Source organism: Terrapene carolina, unplaced genomic scaffold (assembly GCF_002925995.2).
Source record: "Terrapene carolina triunguis isolate 2854851 unplaced genomic scaffold, T_m_triunguis-2.0 Scaffold234, whole genome shotgun sequence".
NCBI lineage: Eukaryota > Metazoa > Chordata > Testudines > Emydidae > Terrapene > Terrapene triunguis.
This window is the reverse complement of record NW_020664585.1, coordinates 15,376,073-15,391,677: the sequence shown is the minus strand read 5'-3', so window position 1 is coordinate 15,391,677 and position 15,605 is coordinate 15,376,073. Positions and strand designations below refer to the sequence as shown.

Genomic DNA, 15,605 nt, shown 5'->3' with positions numbered 1-15,605 from the left:
ATAGTTTTTAAAAGATTTAATCCATCTCAGATGAATTTTAAAACTACAAAATACACTTTTATTTAAAAATGTACTTAAAAAAAAAATTAAAATAGCCTAGTATCTTTGAGGCACTAATAGAAAATAACTGTAAAGAAAGTTGAAGGCGATCTTATGTTTCATTGATTCTCTCTATTCACAGTGTTGATTATATTGGGGCCATTCTGTGCAACAGCTAGAACACTAGAGAGCAGACATTGATCAGGCTGACAATCCTAGAAGACTACATGTTTTACTTCATGACCTTTTTAATTTCTATTTTAAATTAAGTGTCCAGTGTGCATATAAACATGTTAGCTTCTGCTTAAGATACCATTACCCTTAGATATCCTTTTTGGTCATAACATTGAGATCTATCATGCACCAGATCCTCATTCCATTCCCCTGCACAACATCATCTTCCAGCAACATAAAATGAAATCCTTTACAAAACACTGGTGTAAAGTGATGCTGCACTCAGGAAAATGACTATCTAAAAGGACAACTTTTAACTATAGAGATGCACTCCTTGCGTATATGCAGAATTATTATCTGCAGAATTCACTAGCACATCTAACTTTTACTATTATTTAGTTCTTCTGGCACTGCAGAACTACAATCATCGAGAGAGGAAGCTCAATTCTATTCTAGTTCACACATCAAAAGAATTTCTAACTCTACTCCGATTGCCAAATCTTTATTATTGTTAAGGATGCACAAGCCAGAAAGATAATGGTTTAACTTTCTGATCCTAGGTAGAGTTTGAAGGACTGGTGGGTAGAAGTGGACTCTTTTTACAAGTAACTGAGCAAGTTTGAGCTGGAATTCAATGAGACACACAACATGCTTATCTTTCCATGCCATTTTTAGAGTAATCTTTCAGTCACTTTAAACATCGTTAACTGAAAATCCATGTATTAGTTTTTCAGCTTAAGTGTTCTCCAGGAAGCCCTTGGGAAACTATCCAGTAATCAAGTCTACCTGTTCCAGTTCTTGTTCCAGTGTTGCTGCAGAATCAGCCATTTTCTGCAGTTGTTCTCTCTCATCCTCAAACTCCTCCAGCCTTCTCTGCAGGTCGTCTTCCACCATGGTTTTAGCCTCCTGGATCTGTACAAATGCAGCTTCTTGATCTAACATGTCAGCCTGCACAGAAAAAGCAGGAAGTATTTACAAAGGAATTAGGAAAATGGTAAAAATATCAGATGAAATGGATTAAAAAAAAAAAAAAAATCAGAAAAAATATTGGAGAACAAAATAGGAAAACATAATTCAGTTCATTGTATTACATTCCTGGAGCCCTCAGTGAAGTTATCCACTCTGTATTTGAAGATTACTGTACTGGGCTTCTAGGACACACCCCTTGGAATGACTATGGTGCATCTTGTACATCCATAAGAGACTGAATTCTGGCTAAGTGCTTTTCATTTTTAAAAAATTGATAGGCTACTACAGAAGGGAAGACCAAACATTTCTGCAGTCCCAGCATAAAATTTTCAAAAGAACTTCAGTGACTTGAGTCCGAATCTCATTGAGATTCAATGGGACTTAGGTTCCTAAGTCATTTCTGAAAACAGGATTTAGGAGTGTAAGTTACCTAGGTACTTTTGAAAATTTTATTAATCTTTTCTGCTAGAGGACAGGAAGGATAAGCCTGGGGTATAAGAGATTTTCACAGAGAGCCCTTTAAGGATATTACCAATTTTGTTTAAGTTCCCCAGCCCTCTATTTAAAAATAACAATAAGTATTACTCTGCAATAGCAAATATGAATCTTTGCCACCAGCCTTTGTTTTTGGATGACATTCTTGAACTATTAACCAACACTAAAATGAGTAAGATGTTTTAGATCATCCACAATATTAACTGGGTTTCCCAATACACCTCTACCCCGATATAACGTGACCCGATATAACACGAATTCGGATATAACGCGGTAAAACAGCGCTCCGGGGGGGGGCGGGGCTGTGCACTCCGGTGGATCAAAGCAAGAGCGATATAACGCGGTTTCACCTATAACGCGGTAAGATTTTTTGGCTCCTGAGGACAGCGTTATATCAAGGTAAAGGTGTATTTAGTAATATCAGAGTGCAAAAATGAGGATTCAAGTCTCAGTAGAATTTATCAGCTGCAAATATTTCAGAGCCACATCCCCCGCATGTATATTGTTTACAACAGGGTGGCCGAAGTGTGGTTCATTAAGTTTTCCAATGTGTCTCATGGCTGGGCTAATCTCAGATGTAAAAGTATGGCCTCTGAGACTTCAGGTCCCAGTCTGTAATGCTCCATTTTACTTTAATCAGAGGGGGTTACATTTAGGCCTGTCAACAGGGTCTCTTTAGGTAGGTAAGTTTATGACCTACAGAGGTTGACAGTTTCCTTTTTAACTAGCAAGATTCTTCATGTACTTTTAAAATTTGGAGGAGTAACACTTGCCTTCTGGGGATGTAAATCTGAAAAGGCTCTTTGATCATGTAAGATATACAGCAATTTGAACGTACTCATAGTGAAGTCATTTCTACCAGTGTAAATACCCTCTTCCTGAATCTGAAAATATGGTGATCACTAAACTGGAATGTAAAACTTGAACAACAGAACACAATTCAGACAGGCCACCTGCAAGTTACCTTACCTCAATATTTTGCAGCTGTGCTGCAATACGTTCCTTTTCTTTGATGGATCTGTGCTGGGTCTCTGTTAGCTGATGAGACAATGATACGTTCTCTAGTTTGAGGTGCTCCAACATACCTGCTTGGGTCATTTGCCCAGCCTGCAGGAAGAAAAAGTCAATACAAATACTCAAAACATGGGTTGACAATGAAAAAGTTCCAGAGAAGAAGACTCAGTCTACTGGGCCTTCGCTGTCACCTAATGGCTTTACAGATCTACATCCATGAGAAAGCTTAATAAGCTTTTCAGAAAGTGCATTGGTTAAGTTTATGCCTCAGTGTTAGACAGGAAGTAACACCTAACGATGACAGGTAAAAGGGACAGAGCTAATCATGCACCTTACGTAAATACAGAAACGAGATTGGTCCCTCCTTAAAAGTCTGAAAAGAATTTATCCGCTGGCTAAAGCTAACGTAAGAAAGAAAGCAGTGAGGATGTGGAAAGTTCACACATTTACCTGTATATTCGCCATCTCACTCTGTAGTCTAACACGTGCCTCCTGTGCCACTGCCAATTGCTGCTGGTACCACTGCCGCACATTTTGCAGCAATGCGATCTCTGCTTGAGATGCTTTTAGCTTATTGGTCAACGTGGTCCGTTCTAACTGCACCTGCTGAAGCTGGTTCTGTAAGGAAGCCATTTGCTGTCGCAGACTGTGTACTAAAAAGGGGGAAAAAATTAAACTATGCTATTCCAATGTCCAATTTTTGATGGTTTTAAGTGTAGCAATGAACCTTAAACATATATGTCCACAGTCATCTTTTTAATGGAAGTGTGCCTATATAACAAAGAACATCCATTCCCACAATTCCAGGACCCACAGAATTAGGGTCATTAAAGAAAACGGCTTTTGAGGGCACTTCTTTGCATGATCGAGGTTCCTTAGAAGCATAAAGAAGGGTGGAAAGAAGTAAGATTTGGGAGCATGCACATGTCTGGGAGATGGAAAGGATACTTGATGCTAACCAAAATATATTTATCTTTTTGAAAAAAAGCTTGTTAATGAATTGTCAAACAATTTTTAGACTGCAGACTCTGACTGTGCCTTCCTTTGCATCTGGTCTAAGAATCTGCTATCAATAAGATACAAGTTACTAATTTCTCCCTTTTTAATGCTGAATGTACCTAACTGGAAACCAGTTTCTTCCTTGTCTTAAAATGGAAATACTATGCAATAAGGCCCTGTAGGCAGCATCATGATACACAACAGGTTAATCACTTTCTTGTTTGCAAGGTAGTTACATCAGTAATTGATAGTGCACACAAGAAGTAAGATTTAATGAAATTGTTTGTGGAACAGAAAAAAAGATAAGTTTTCAAGATTCAAGTTTACATTAGCTCACCTGTGTTATCCTTACTGAGAACATTTTTTTGCATATCTTCAACTTTTCCCATGAGTCTTTGGTACTGTTCCTCTGCCAGTTGCAGGTCATTATTTGAGGAAGCCAAGCTAGCATTCTTGGCTTCCAAGGTGTTCTGCAGGTCAGCCATAGCTCGTTCCAGATCCCAGCAAGATTGCTTTAAGGTAGCCACTTCTGAGCTCAAAGAATCCTGCTTCTGTTGGCTGTTCTGGCAGTGCTCCATCTGAGCCTGAAGCCTCATGTTCAAAGCTGCAATTTGGGCTTGCAGCTCGGTCTTCTCTTTAAGGGCCTGAACAAGTCCAAACAATAAAAAATAATGTTAGGAGAAACGAATAAGCATAGTGCATTAGCAAGAGAGGTAGAGATATCAATATGCTGTCTAAAAGAGTCGGCTGCTCCAAAAATACATTTTGCTCCGCTGGATAACATTTCCATGTAAAATAAGAAAAAATTGCACTGTCTTTAATAAATGTCTCAAATATGCAGGAAAAATGTAGACAAAAGTGCATACAAACTAGACAGCATCCTTAAAGAAAAGACTGACACAAGTATTTGGTACTTAAGATAGCTTGCTAGACAATGACAGTCTCAATCTTGCTTTAAATACCCATCTTATGCTTGTAAGTGATCATTCCTCTGCTCTGATGTCGCCTACTGTTTGACACTCACTTGTCCTTAACTTCTCTCTCATTCCATTTCCCAGTCTGAAACTGCCACCCACTTTAAGGACAAATATTTAATATATGCTGAGCCCACCACTGGCTCAATATTTGCTACTACTTCTTTACACTCCTTTTTTTCTAGTCTCTCTTTTGTGGACCACTTTAGTTTTTTTTTTTTTTACCTTCAGATTTAAAAAGCTTTATTTTAAATAAACAGCCTTTTTATCTATCTTATGCAACATTTATGAAAACCACCTCTCTGCAAACACAATGTGGGAGCTACTTTAAAATTTTAATTAGTGTATGACTGTAGTTTACTAAATACAGAAATTCAGATTAATTTTCTACCTGATTAGCTTCTAATGACAGTGCTTCGAGCTGTCCTTCAAGTCTCATCTTTTCTTTTAGGACCTGCAACATTTCATCATGAGTTCCTGTGATAGAGCTTTCCATAGACACACTGGAGACAGAAACAACACACATTTAAAGAGTTAGGATTTTTTATAAATCGCCCATTTATAGAGCAGTGAAGCTGAAATTACAAGATGTACCAACTCCACTAAATAACTCAGTTCTAAATGAGCTAGAGTTTTGGGCAGTCTTTTTAGCTTTGTGAAAGACTCACCACAAAGAACTAAACAAATTTCACTTGCCATCGGACAGAGAAATAGCTGCTATGCACAAAACACTGGATTGGGAGCTATCTGAATTCCCCAAAACTGGGCAGATCATGGAACTGATGTTTGTTTTCCAGGAAAGAAAGTAATGAGCTGACTTTATTATCCTCAGAAACTAAATATCCCTTTACCAAGAGATTTACAGACATCTCAATGGAAACATTTTTGTGATCAAGCACCTTTCACATGCACCAACCACACACAACTATTTTAACATGAAAATGAATGGATAGTTGTCACAGCTAAAGCCAAAAAAATACAAAAAAAAACCTATTCAGCATGGAGTATACCCTATTCCCCTTCTCCAGTATAGTTTACTCAGCATATCCATGAAGTTCAGAGAAAATGGGCAAGAACTTCTGCTTTCTCTCCTGTCAGGATTAGGCATAGATTGTGATTATCTAATGACAACTGATTTTGCTCTAAGAATTTTGAGAGGTTTGTATTTCTTCCAAAGACAAGACAAATAATTGTATTTTCTAGATTTGTACAAGTTGTTTTGGTAACTGCATTTTTAGACAACAATAGTATTGTGAGTTTGACTAGTTTTCCACTTGCTAGTCTAACCTTGATCTCCTTTAAGGTATAGATATTAAACCATAATTAGGGTGTCATAGACACAAATTTCCGAGGATCTAACAGTTAATCCCCTTCTAAAAGTCTAAAGAGGATAGGAGTATCTAGGGCAAGTATCCTGGCATCTTGCAAGTACAGAGGACTGAAAGCAAACAAACAAACAAAAAAACCCACACATTTCTCTGCACAGATCACTAGTCTATAAAGAGACCAAAGAGAACACACTACTGTTTCATAAGACAGTATCATATATCATTTCATTTTTTAAAAAAATCAGTGCAGTCCAATGAAATTCTGTGGTACATAATACATAACTAGTCTGAGACCAAAGAGAGCTTTAGATGGAAAGAGGGGGGCTGCTAACAGGGCATTCTCTATGAAGGCCCTATTGTTTTAGAATTTGCTCCCACCAACCCCCACCTCCTGGCCAAAATAAGCCCAAATCTAGCTACCTTCAGGGCATAGAGCAAAGCTCTAGGCACCTGAAAAAAGTAGAGGAAGGAATTGTTAGAGGGGAAGGCAATTTGAGTGTAAGTTGCCTAAAGGCTATGTCTACACTAGAGAACTTACAGTAGCACAGCTGTACTGCTGCAAGGTCTCCTGTGTAGCCGCTCTATGCTGATGACGGAGCTGTCCACACCAGCATTTCTGTCGGTGTAATTTATGTCAGTCAGGGGTGTATTTTGTTCACACCCCTGACTGACAAAAGTTTTACCCAAAAAGTGCTAGTGTAGATATAGCCTTAGTCACTGGTGGTAGATAAACTTACATAGTATTACTGCATTTTTAAGTTACGTATGGATATACCAAAAGGGTGCCTTTCTATAAGTTTAAAAGAAAGTAAGGAACTTTTAAAAACCTGACTATGGAATCATGACAGGAAATTGCAAATATCTGAAATATTACAGTTTAGGTAAATTTGTTCCCTAGGCCATTAAAAATGCATATCTTAAAAATTCTGCTCATTCACTGTTCAGCGTGTAATGCCTGAGTAATCCCTCTCCTCGCCATGCACCTACACCCATTTTGGAAACTGTATCTGAATGATCACTATTGTAAAAAACCAAATTTCCCAATCTGGTTATATTTGGCTCTGGCACTCCCACAAATTGTAACACTATTAGTCTCAGCCAAGTGGTCCTCAGAAAGGTGCAAAATTCTTTCCTCTCTATGAAAACAAAGAAATCCCTTCAATCAGATACTGAAAACCAAACGGCCAGTGATTAGTGCACAGGATAGGCAAACACACCAGCACAAACTGGAAATGAGTTTTGGAAAGCCATTTTTGATGTATAGGGCTCAGTGGATACTACAAGCAGTGGACACCACAATCAAATTCTACTATATTTTAAGAATCGAGATGACAAAGCACACACATGTCTACAGTGCCGTTGTTTTAATCACTTGACCAGGGACACTTCCTATAAACTAAAAATACCTATAATAAAAATGTATTCAGTGCAGTGATTTCTATTAGGACTCACTAGTTATCACACATTTGATCATACTGAACAGAAGTTTAGTTATACCTAAAATGTTGTAGTTGGTAATTAAAGCATCAGGTTGCCTATGCCAAAGAAGTGCAATGTGTGTATTGTGCGCAATGTATTGTCTTACCTGCTAGAAATACTGTCTCTCCGACTCCGCACTTCCCCATTAACTTCCTGGTCCTGGGCATGATGCTCTGCTGCTGCAGCCTGCAATACTTCCCTGATGGAAGGAAATTGCCCCACTCCATCTGGAGGGATCTCCTGGCCATTTACTGTATATGAAATCCCCTGTTTGCCTTCTGCATTCAGTAAAATGCTATACGTCCCCCTTCCTGACACACTGCTGTAGGTAGAGCTGTCACTCTCATTTCCATCCAGCCTTATTCCTAAATCGCTTCCGTCAATCTCTGAAACACTGTCTCCTGCTATGGAGGAATTCTCCAATCGGTCATCTGTTTCAGAGCGGAGACTGATTTCAGATACAACAGAAGTCAGACCACTTCTATTCTCCTTTAGAGACCCACCAGATGCATCAGCAGTCTCAAAATTCCTAGTAGCATTTCCAGGATCTGAATTTTCAGTTCTGTAATCAGCCAAGGAACGGATATTACTTGACTTGGAAGATTTGGAGCTTCTTTTCTCTTTTGAAGGGGCTGGAAGTCCCAGGCTGCCCAGTTTTGGCCCCCTTGGGACACTGGTCCGCAAGAAGGAGTACTCTTTTGTCATAGCTACAGTGCTGGCCCTTGGCAAGATTTCTGGATTTAACATCAGCTCAGGATCTAGCGTACTAGAGGGCCGGGTTTTGGATGTAGAGTAGCTGGACTAAAAGAAATCAGAAGCAAACAATAAATTCTAGAACACTACACTTACACTCGCATCAATTTTTTCTTATTGTATTTAGAAAGGTGTAAAAGGTTCATTTTTCTTTTATAACAGCACTTGGACTTACGTAGAACTTCACGAACAAGCTACTCTTAATAGCTAGTTAACCCAGTCCTGGCTGAGATTTGGATATGGAGGAGAGCTAACTGATTGAGTCTCAATCCAGACACGATGAAAGTAATTTAAGTAAACTGTGAAAACTAATCAGAAGATATTGCAAAAGAGTACTTTAACAACTTAATAAAGGCTTCAGCCTTTGAATAATAATTTTTAAACTTTCCAAAAGTTTTTCAATTTTTTTTTTGTATTATGAGAAGACAAAGAAAAGAATATGGATTTTTCAGAACATCTATGATTTAGACATGTGTGCATTTAAAAACAAAATTATGGAAAGTCAATTAATGGGGGCTAATTGTATTTAGTATTTACTAAGAAAGTAAAACTGCAAAGATTTAAACTTTAAAAAACCATCCCTTTACAATAATATATATACACAATAATATATCAGATTTGTACATTCTAATTACAGCATGCAATTCTATGTTGACACTAAAATCAAATGCAATTATATTGATTACATAAATATACAATTAAATGCTCATAAATACTAGATTAAAATGTCACATTATGAGATAAATGCATAAGAGCTAAGAGACTCAGTTTAGAAATAACCAAAAGTATTAGGAGCACAAGGTCAACTTAGTATTACCCAAATATGAACTGTAGAATCCTTTACTCAACACTTATCTCCAAAGGGTTTACTCTTCCCTGCATACTCCTCTCCATCCATCTTCTTTCTTCTCCACTTCTCTATCTCCTGGATTATCCCCCTCTCCCACCTGTTCCTACCATTCCCCCCACACTAACCCCTACACTCTTTTTTTGTAAATCAAGGAAATAAAACATGCCAATCATTCTCTTGATCTTGCTGCCCCCAGTCCTGCAAACACAACTATTAGTAACTTTATGCATGTTAGGAGTCTCATTTGAGTTCAATGGGACTACTTACATGGTAAATTCTGTTCGGGTTTAGACTGCACCTGTCATCACAGAATCATGGCCTTTGCTTGGATATTGTGCACCTTTCCCCCAGACTTCATCTATTTTTGTATTTGAGATTGTAAGCTCTTTGGGTAGGAGCCATGTCTTCATATCTGTTACTACGGAGTAAAATTTACTAACAGTATCTAGCAGAATGGAGCCCTAGTCCTCAGTGGGGGCTATGGGCTCTACTGCACTATAAACAAATAATAAAGTAAGTATACATAGTGGCACGATGAAAAGTGTACAGTTATTGCAGATGGTGCCTAAATGGAAACCTCGCATAGTACACTTTTGAAGACAGCAGTGGCAGTTTACTCAGGTCTATGCTTTTCTTAACAAGGCATTGTAAAATTTGTTGTTGTTGTTGCTGTTGTTTTTAACATTTCTACTACTCCAAACATATATTATTGTTCTTCACACTAGACTTTCCAAATTATCATCAAAAAACCTAGAAGCGACAATTTCTTTGTGAAATTCCTAGTGAGTGCGGGACGTCACTCAAAGTTGTGGACTATGGTAAATAGGATATCATAATATATGCAACAAATAATCATTCAAACCTCAGGAAAAAAAATACAGGACCAAATTCTTCCTTCAATTATACTAGTGGTACCATGCAGCCTTCATGGATTACCATGATGCAACTGAAGGCAAAATTTGGCACATACAGAAGAGAAGTAGAAAAATAAATTTTCCTGGCTAGAAGTTATTGAATTTTTACAGCCAGGAAACAGACAGTTTAGGGCAGGGATGGGTTCATTTTCCTAGCTTCCCACCTACACAGAGATCACCTAGAAACAGAAGATCTGCTGCAAGGTGCTTACTCTTTCTTGGTGCCTTTTTACTCTGTACTGTTTGAGCTGCTCTTCCAGACGCCTTCTTGCCTGAAGTCTGATTTGTTCCTCTTTCTCCAATGGGAGTGAAGACTCTGCTGAACCTATGCACAAAAGTTACCTCTAAAGTCACACAGAAAACTTCAAAAGGCAAACACAACACAGAAAGGGTGGAAAATATCCCTACATCAACCCCTTCTCCCATCAGCAATGTATACACAACATGCATGCTTAAGCAGAGCATGCATCATTCTCAAGGACAGCCCTTTAGCATGCAGCTCAGGAATACTTCCCCATCTTCCGAAGTATCCTTGTGTAAGCATTGAGATTACAGTGCTTAATTCAATCATTTTATATTTACAAATATCACAACTCTTTCGAATGATCTGAGACAAAACCTTCCACAGTAAGAGCAAGAATACTTTTACCATCTAAATCCCACCTACTTTAGAACCCGAATTCTGACAGAATGACAGAACTAGGCAAAATCTATTCAGTTTCTAGTTCCAGCCCTCAGAGGCTAGCGTAAGATTGTTCCCTACAGTACATTTTCTTGCATTTTGTCCAGTTTAGTATTAAATATGTGATGCAGCTTCCCTTACTTCCCTTGAGAGACTAGTCTAGTCTAAGGGCTTGTCTACATTTACCGGTGGATCAACCAGCGGCGGTTGATGCATCGGCGGTTGATTTAGCGGCTCTAGTGAAGACCCGCTACATCGACTGCAGATCACTCTCCCATTGATTCCTGTACTCCACTGGATCAAGAAGAGTAGGGGGAGTCGACGAGAGAGCGTCTCCCGTCAACATCACGTAGTGTGGATCCTGCGGTAATTAGATCTAAGCTACGTCGATTTGAGTTACACTATTCACATAACTCAAATGGCGTAGCTTAGATCGAATTTCCCCTGTAGTGTAGACAAGTCCTAAGACATCCCACTGTAAGAAGCTTTTGCTATTATTTAACCTAAAATTGTAATTTTCTCAGTGTCATCCCATTACTCCCAAAGTGGGACAGACTAGGGCAATTTAGCTTCCTATCCACTATAACGTTCAGGTCGGTAGAACAACCAAACTTGTTAAATGTTAAGGCACATGCTTTCCTGGGAGCAGAGAGTGGTTTATTGCAAAAATGAATTTTAGTCCAAGCTTAAGTGATTCTGCAGACACGCTCAGAGAAAAAAGCTTTAGGCAGCAAGAGAAGAAGGGGCTCTACAGTAAACAGATGCTTACACAATTCAGTTTCTTGCATGGGAAGACTTAGTTTGAGTGACTGCAAAGCTTCTTTTCTAAGAACTATTCCCTCTGCACTAGTTCCCTGAGACTTCCTTAGGTTGTCATGGAAACCAGCCACACCTGGAGACTCTTGACCATGTGGACTGCTGGTTGGCTCAAAAGACAAAGGGGGGTCAGGATAGAGTGCCTCTGGTCCATTCTGGTAAGTGCCCCGTTTGCTGTTTATCTCCAGACTTTCTCCTTCATTTGGCACTTTGTTGGCATTAATACTAGTTGCTGAAAAGAAAGTTACATTGCATTAATTCACACTGGTAACCATAAGTCATCCCATTCAACCCATCACACACTTCCAAAACCAAATCTAACAAATTAATAGGATTGTGTTTTGGACTGTAAGAATGTCTACAAATTGCTATGATTTCTACTTAAAAGAGAAATTAGATGGAGGAAGTTTATTTCTCCATTTAGAACAAGCAGATATACTTTGCACTCCTATTATACCCTACATCAGAGGATCTCAAAGGGCATCAAAAGCATTAACTAAGCCCCTTCCCAATAACCTTGTTAGGCAAGTATCATCCCAGTTCTCAGATGCATCATATGTATACAGCACAATAGATAACATGAACCAAAATAATGAAGCAAGAAAATACAAAACAGAAGTCCCGCAATTTATTTTTATTAGATTTCATATATAACACAAAAACAGCTAACCTAAATCTGGATCTCATCCCTGTTTGGTGGTGTCTATATGCATTTTTCATGAGGAAAAAAATACATCCTCAACGCAAGCATAACACAAAAATAAAATATACAAATTGATATTTTAAAGACCTCCACCTTGCTTCTCTGCTTGATGGAGCAAAGATGTACATTTAAGACATGGCTGTGGCAGAACTTCATAATTAATTTTAAGATACATGTTTCTAGATCGCTCAAGAGAAAAAAATCTATCCAAAAGGAAGCTGAAATAGCCGCCTTGCTGGTACAGTTTATTCCAGGGGTAGGCAACCTACGGCACGTGTGCCAAAGGCGGCACGCGAGCTGATTTTCAGTGGCACTCATGCTGCCCGGGACTGGCCACCGGTCCGGGGGGCTCTGCATTTTAATTTAATTTTAAATGAAGCTTCTTAACCATTTTAAAAACCTTATTTACTTTATATACAACAATAGTTTAGTTATATATTATAGACTTGTAGAAAGAGACCTTCTAAAAAAATTAAAATATTACTGGCACGTGAAACCTTAAATTAGAATGAATAAATGAAGACTCGGCACACTGCTTCTGAAAGGTTGCTGATCCCTGGTCAAAAAAGTTTATGTGAACAAACAGAGCTGAAAAAAACTTGTGCTAAAATAGAATTGTTTCTGCTGCTTACTTCTGACACACACTCATCCTTTCAGAAAGTAGGGCTGTTATTGATAATGTACAGAAACTAGATATAGGCAAACAGATCACAATGATTAAAGGAAGTGGTTCTTGTTCCATTTGGACATGAAAGTTACTGCTTAGCTATGAAATACTTTTGGCATAAAATAGGATCATTTCAAGCACCAGATAAGGAAGAAGGGAAGTTACACAAAAATCAGGAACATAATAATTCTCAGATGTGGTAACCTTTAAAGCACCTCCCTGAAGTTAAATAAGACACATTGTGGGGTAGGGGGGATTCAGGTAGGGCAGTGCTTTTGTTTTGTTACATAAAAACTGGTCTTCTCATTTAGTGTGGTCAAATTACACTTTAGAAGAGTTTAAAAATAGAAAGACGGTAAACAAATGAATGTACTGATTAAAGATACAAAGATTAACTGAATCTCTATATTAACTAAAAAAAAAAAATGAAGCACACACTATAATCTACTTGGAGTAAAATAGGATATAGTGAAACTCCATTTATAGAGAATTGCCCATTTGTTTGATTTACTGCAGTGTGATAGGTGTATTTCCAATTAGAAGGAACCACTGCTTACCAAGAAAATGTCTTGTTGTAAAGGGCTTCACTGCATTTTGTGTTAACTAAGGTCATGGGCCTATGCAGTTTGTGGTAGGCTGGAACCTAATTCCGTGACAACATCCCTGGAATCTCTAGGGCAGGGGTGGGCCACATCGGGCCCTTCAGACGTTTTAATCCGGCTTTTGAGCTCCCGCCGAGGAGCGGGGTTCAGGGCTTGTCCAGCTCCGCACGTGCCGTGTCTCTGCACGGCTCCTGGAAGCAGCAGCATGTCCCCCCTCCGGCTCCTATGCGTAGGGGCAGCCAAGGGGCTCCGCACGCTGCCCCCGCCCCAAGCACCGCCCCCATTGGCCGGGACCACGGCCAATGGGAGCTGCAGGGGCAGCGCCTGCGGACAGGGCAGGGTGCTGAGATGCCTGGCCGTGCAGGAGCTGGAGAGGGTACATGCTGTTGCTTTTGGGAGCTGTTTGAGGTAATTGCCGCCTGGAGCCTGCACCCCTGACCTCCTCCCCTAACCCTGTTCCCCCTCCTGACCTCTGAGCCCCTCGGTCCCAGCCCAGAGCACCCTCCTGCACCCCCAACACCTCACCCCCAGCCCCACCCCAGAGCCCGCACCCCCAGCTGGAGCCCTCACCTCTGCCCCCCAGACCCCAACCCCCTGCCCCAGTCCTGAGCCCCCTCCCACACCCTGAACTCCTAATTTCTGGCCCCACCCCAGAGCCCTCAACCCCTCCCGCACCCTAACCCCCAATTTTGTGAGCATTCATGGCCCGCCATACAATTTCCATACTCAGATATGGCCCTCGAGCCAAAAAGATTGCCTACCCCTGCTCTAGGGCCTAATCTGTCCTAGAAAAGGTTTGCCAGTATAGCTATACCAACAACCCCGCCAGTGTAGATACATACCTACAAAAGAGTGCTTTTGCCAAAATAGCTGATAGCAGTTCCTCAAACAAAACAAACTATACTTGCAAAAGCACTTTTTGCTGATATAATTATCTACATTTTTTTTCCAGTATAGAAACATTGTTTAAAAAAAAAAAAAAAAAAAAAAAAAACCCCACCCCACACCTTAACAAAAACATCTAGTGTTGACCTGCCAGTATTCTGGTGCAACATACTTGCATTAGAACACAAGAACAGCCATACTGAGTCAGACCAAATGTCCAGTATCCTGTCTTCCGATAGTGACCAATGCCAGGTGCCCCAGAGGGAATGAACAGAACAGGTAATCATCCAGTGATCCATCCCCTGCCGCCCATTCCCAGCTTCTGGCAAACAGAGGCTAGGGATACCATCCCTGCCTATCAATGGCTAATAGCCATTAATGGACCTATCCTCCAGGAATTTATCTAGTTCTTTTTTGGACCCGTTATAGTCTTGGCTTTCATATCATCATACTGGAAATTCTTCAGACATTTTCATTTAAATATAAACAATGGAGGTTTGCATTGAATTAAATATTAAAATGAACACCATAATCCCTACAGCAGCCCCTGTGTTATTGGTTTTTATATTAAAAAAATTATACTGGTGCTACTGTTTCAGTTTTTGATATGTCTCAGATTTTTGTATTGGAAATGCATAACTGCATCAGAAGTTGTCAAGAGGAAAGAGCCATTTTGAAAGCTATGTTGCGGCATGGGAGGCAATTTGGCATGTTAGCTGGATGTTTCTACTGTGATGGTGAGTAGTGAAATAGCTATGTCATATATAGGCTTCAGCCACAACAACTCAGAAATGATTGGGCAGTTCATATCTTTGAGCTACTGTTTCAGCCTGTCTTTCTCAATCTGCAGACAACACTGCATCAGTTTACATCTGTTTCATGATTTAAAGGTTATCCTCACAACTATAAAAGTGTTAAAAAGATTCTGGAGCACAATTCTCAGCATGGGAATGATTTCATGACAAATTCTATAGCCACAGAATACACAGGCCACTACATGCTATTGCTAATGTTATTTAGTTGCAATAATTCTGATATATGTCTGCAATCTCCTGAAAGCACCGGAAGGTATAATTAAATAGCATGTCTTTCTCTTGTTTTTAATCTATTTACAAGCTATGATTGTTAGGAAGATGTCTGACAGTTAAATTTTAACTTCATGTGAGATGAATGATTCATCTTATGATTATACCCTGGCAATCAGATACAAGGTTGTCTGACAAATAAAAATAAAGGCTCTGGGCTCACCTTATTGTAGCTGT

At 39.4% G+C, this 15,605-nt stretch overlaps 1 protein-coding gene across 1 annotated transcript in view; it reads right to left on the bottom strand.

Annotated features, from left to right (window-relative positions):
- GOLGA3 (golgin A3) overlaps window positions 1-15,605 on the bottom strand; it is a 39,008-nt gene that overhangs the window by 19,269 nt on the left and 4,134 nt on the right. The window contains exons 4-11 of the mRNA XM_024197080.2: window positions 11,440-11,718; window positions 10,201-10,313; window positions 7,578-8,272; window positions 5,056-5,167; window positions 4,028-4,334; window positions 3,142-3,344; window positions 2,647-2,784; window positions 1,000-1,161 (exon numbers count right to left, since the gene is read on the bottom strand). Of these exons, the coding sequence (XP_024052848.2) occupies window positions 1,000-1,161; window positions 2,647-2,784; window positions 3,142-3,344; window positions 4,028-4,334; window positions 5,056-5,167; window positions 7,578-8,272; window positions 10,201-10,313; window positions 11,440-11,718 (2,009 nt within the window). The remainder of the gene's footprint in view (window positions 1-999; window positions 1,162-2,646; window positions 2,785-3,141; window positions 3,345-4,027; window positions 4,335-5,055; window positions 5,168-7,577; window positions 8,273-10,200; window positions 10,314-11,439; window positions 11,719-15,605) is intronic.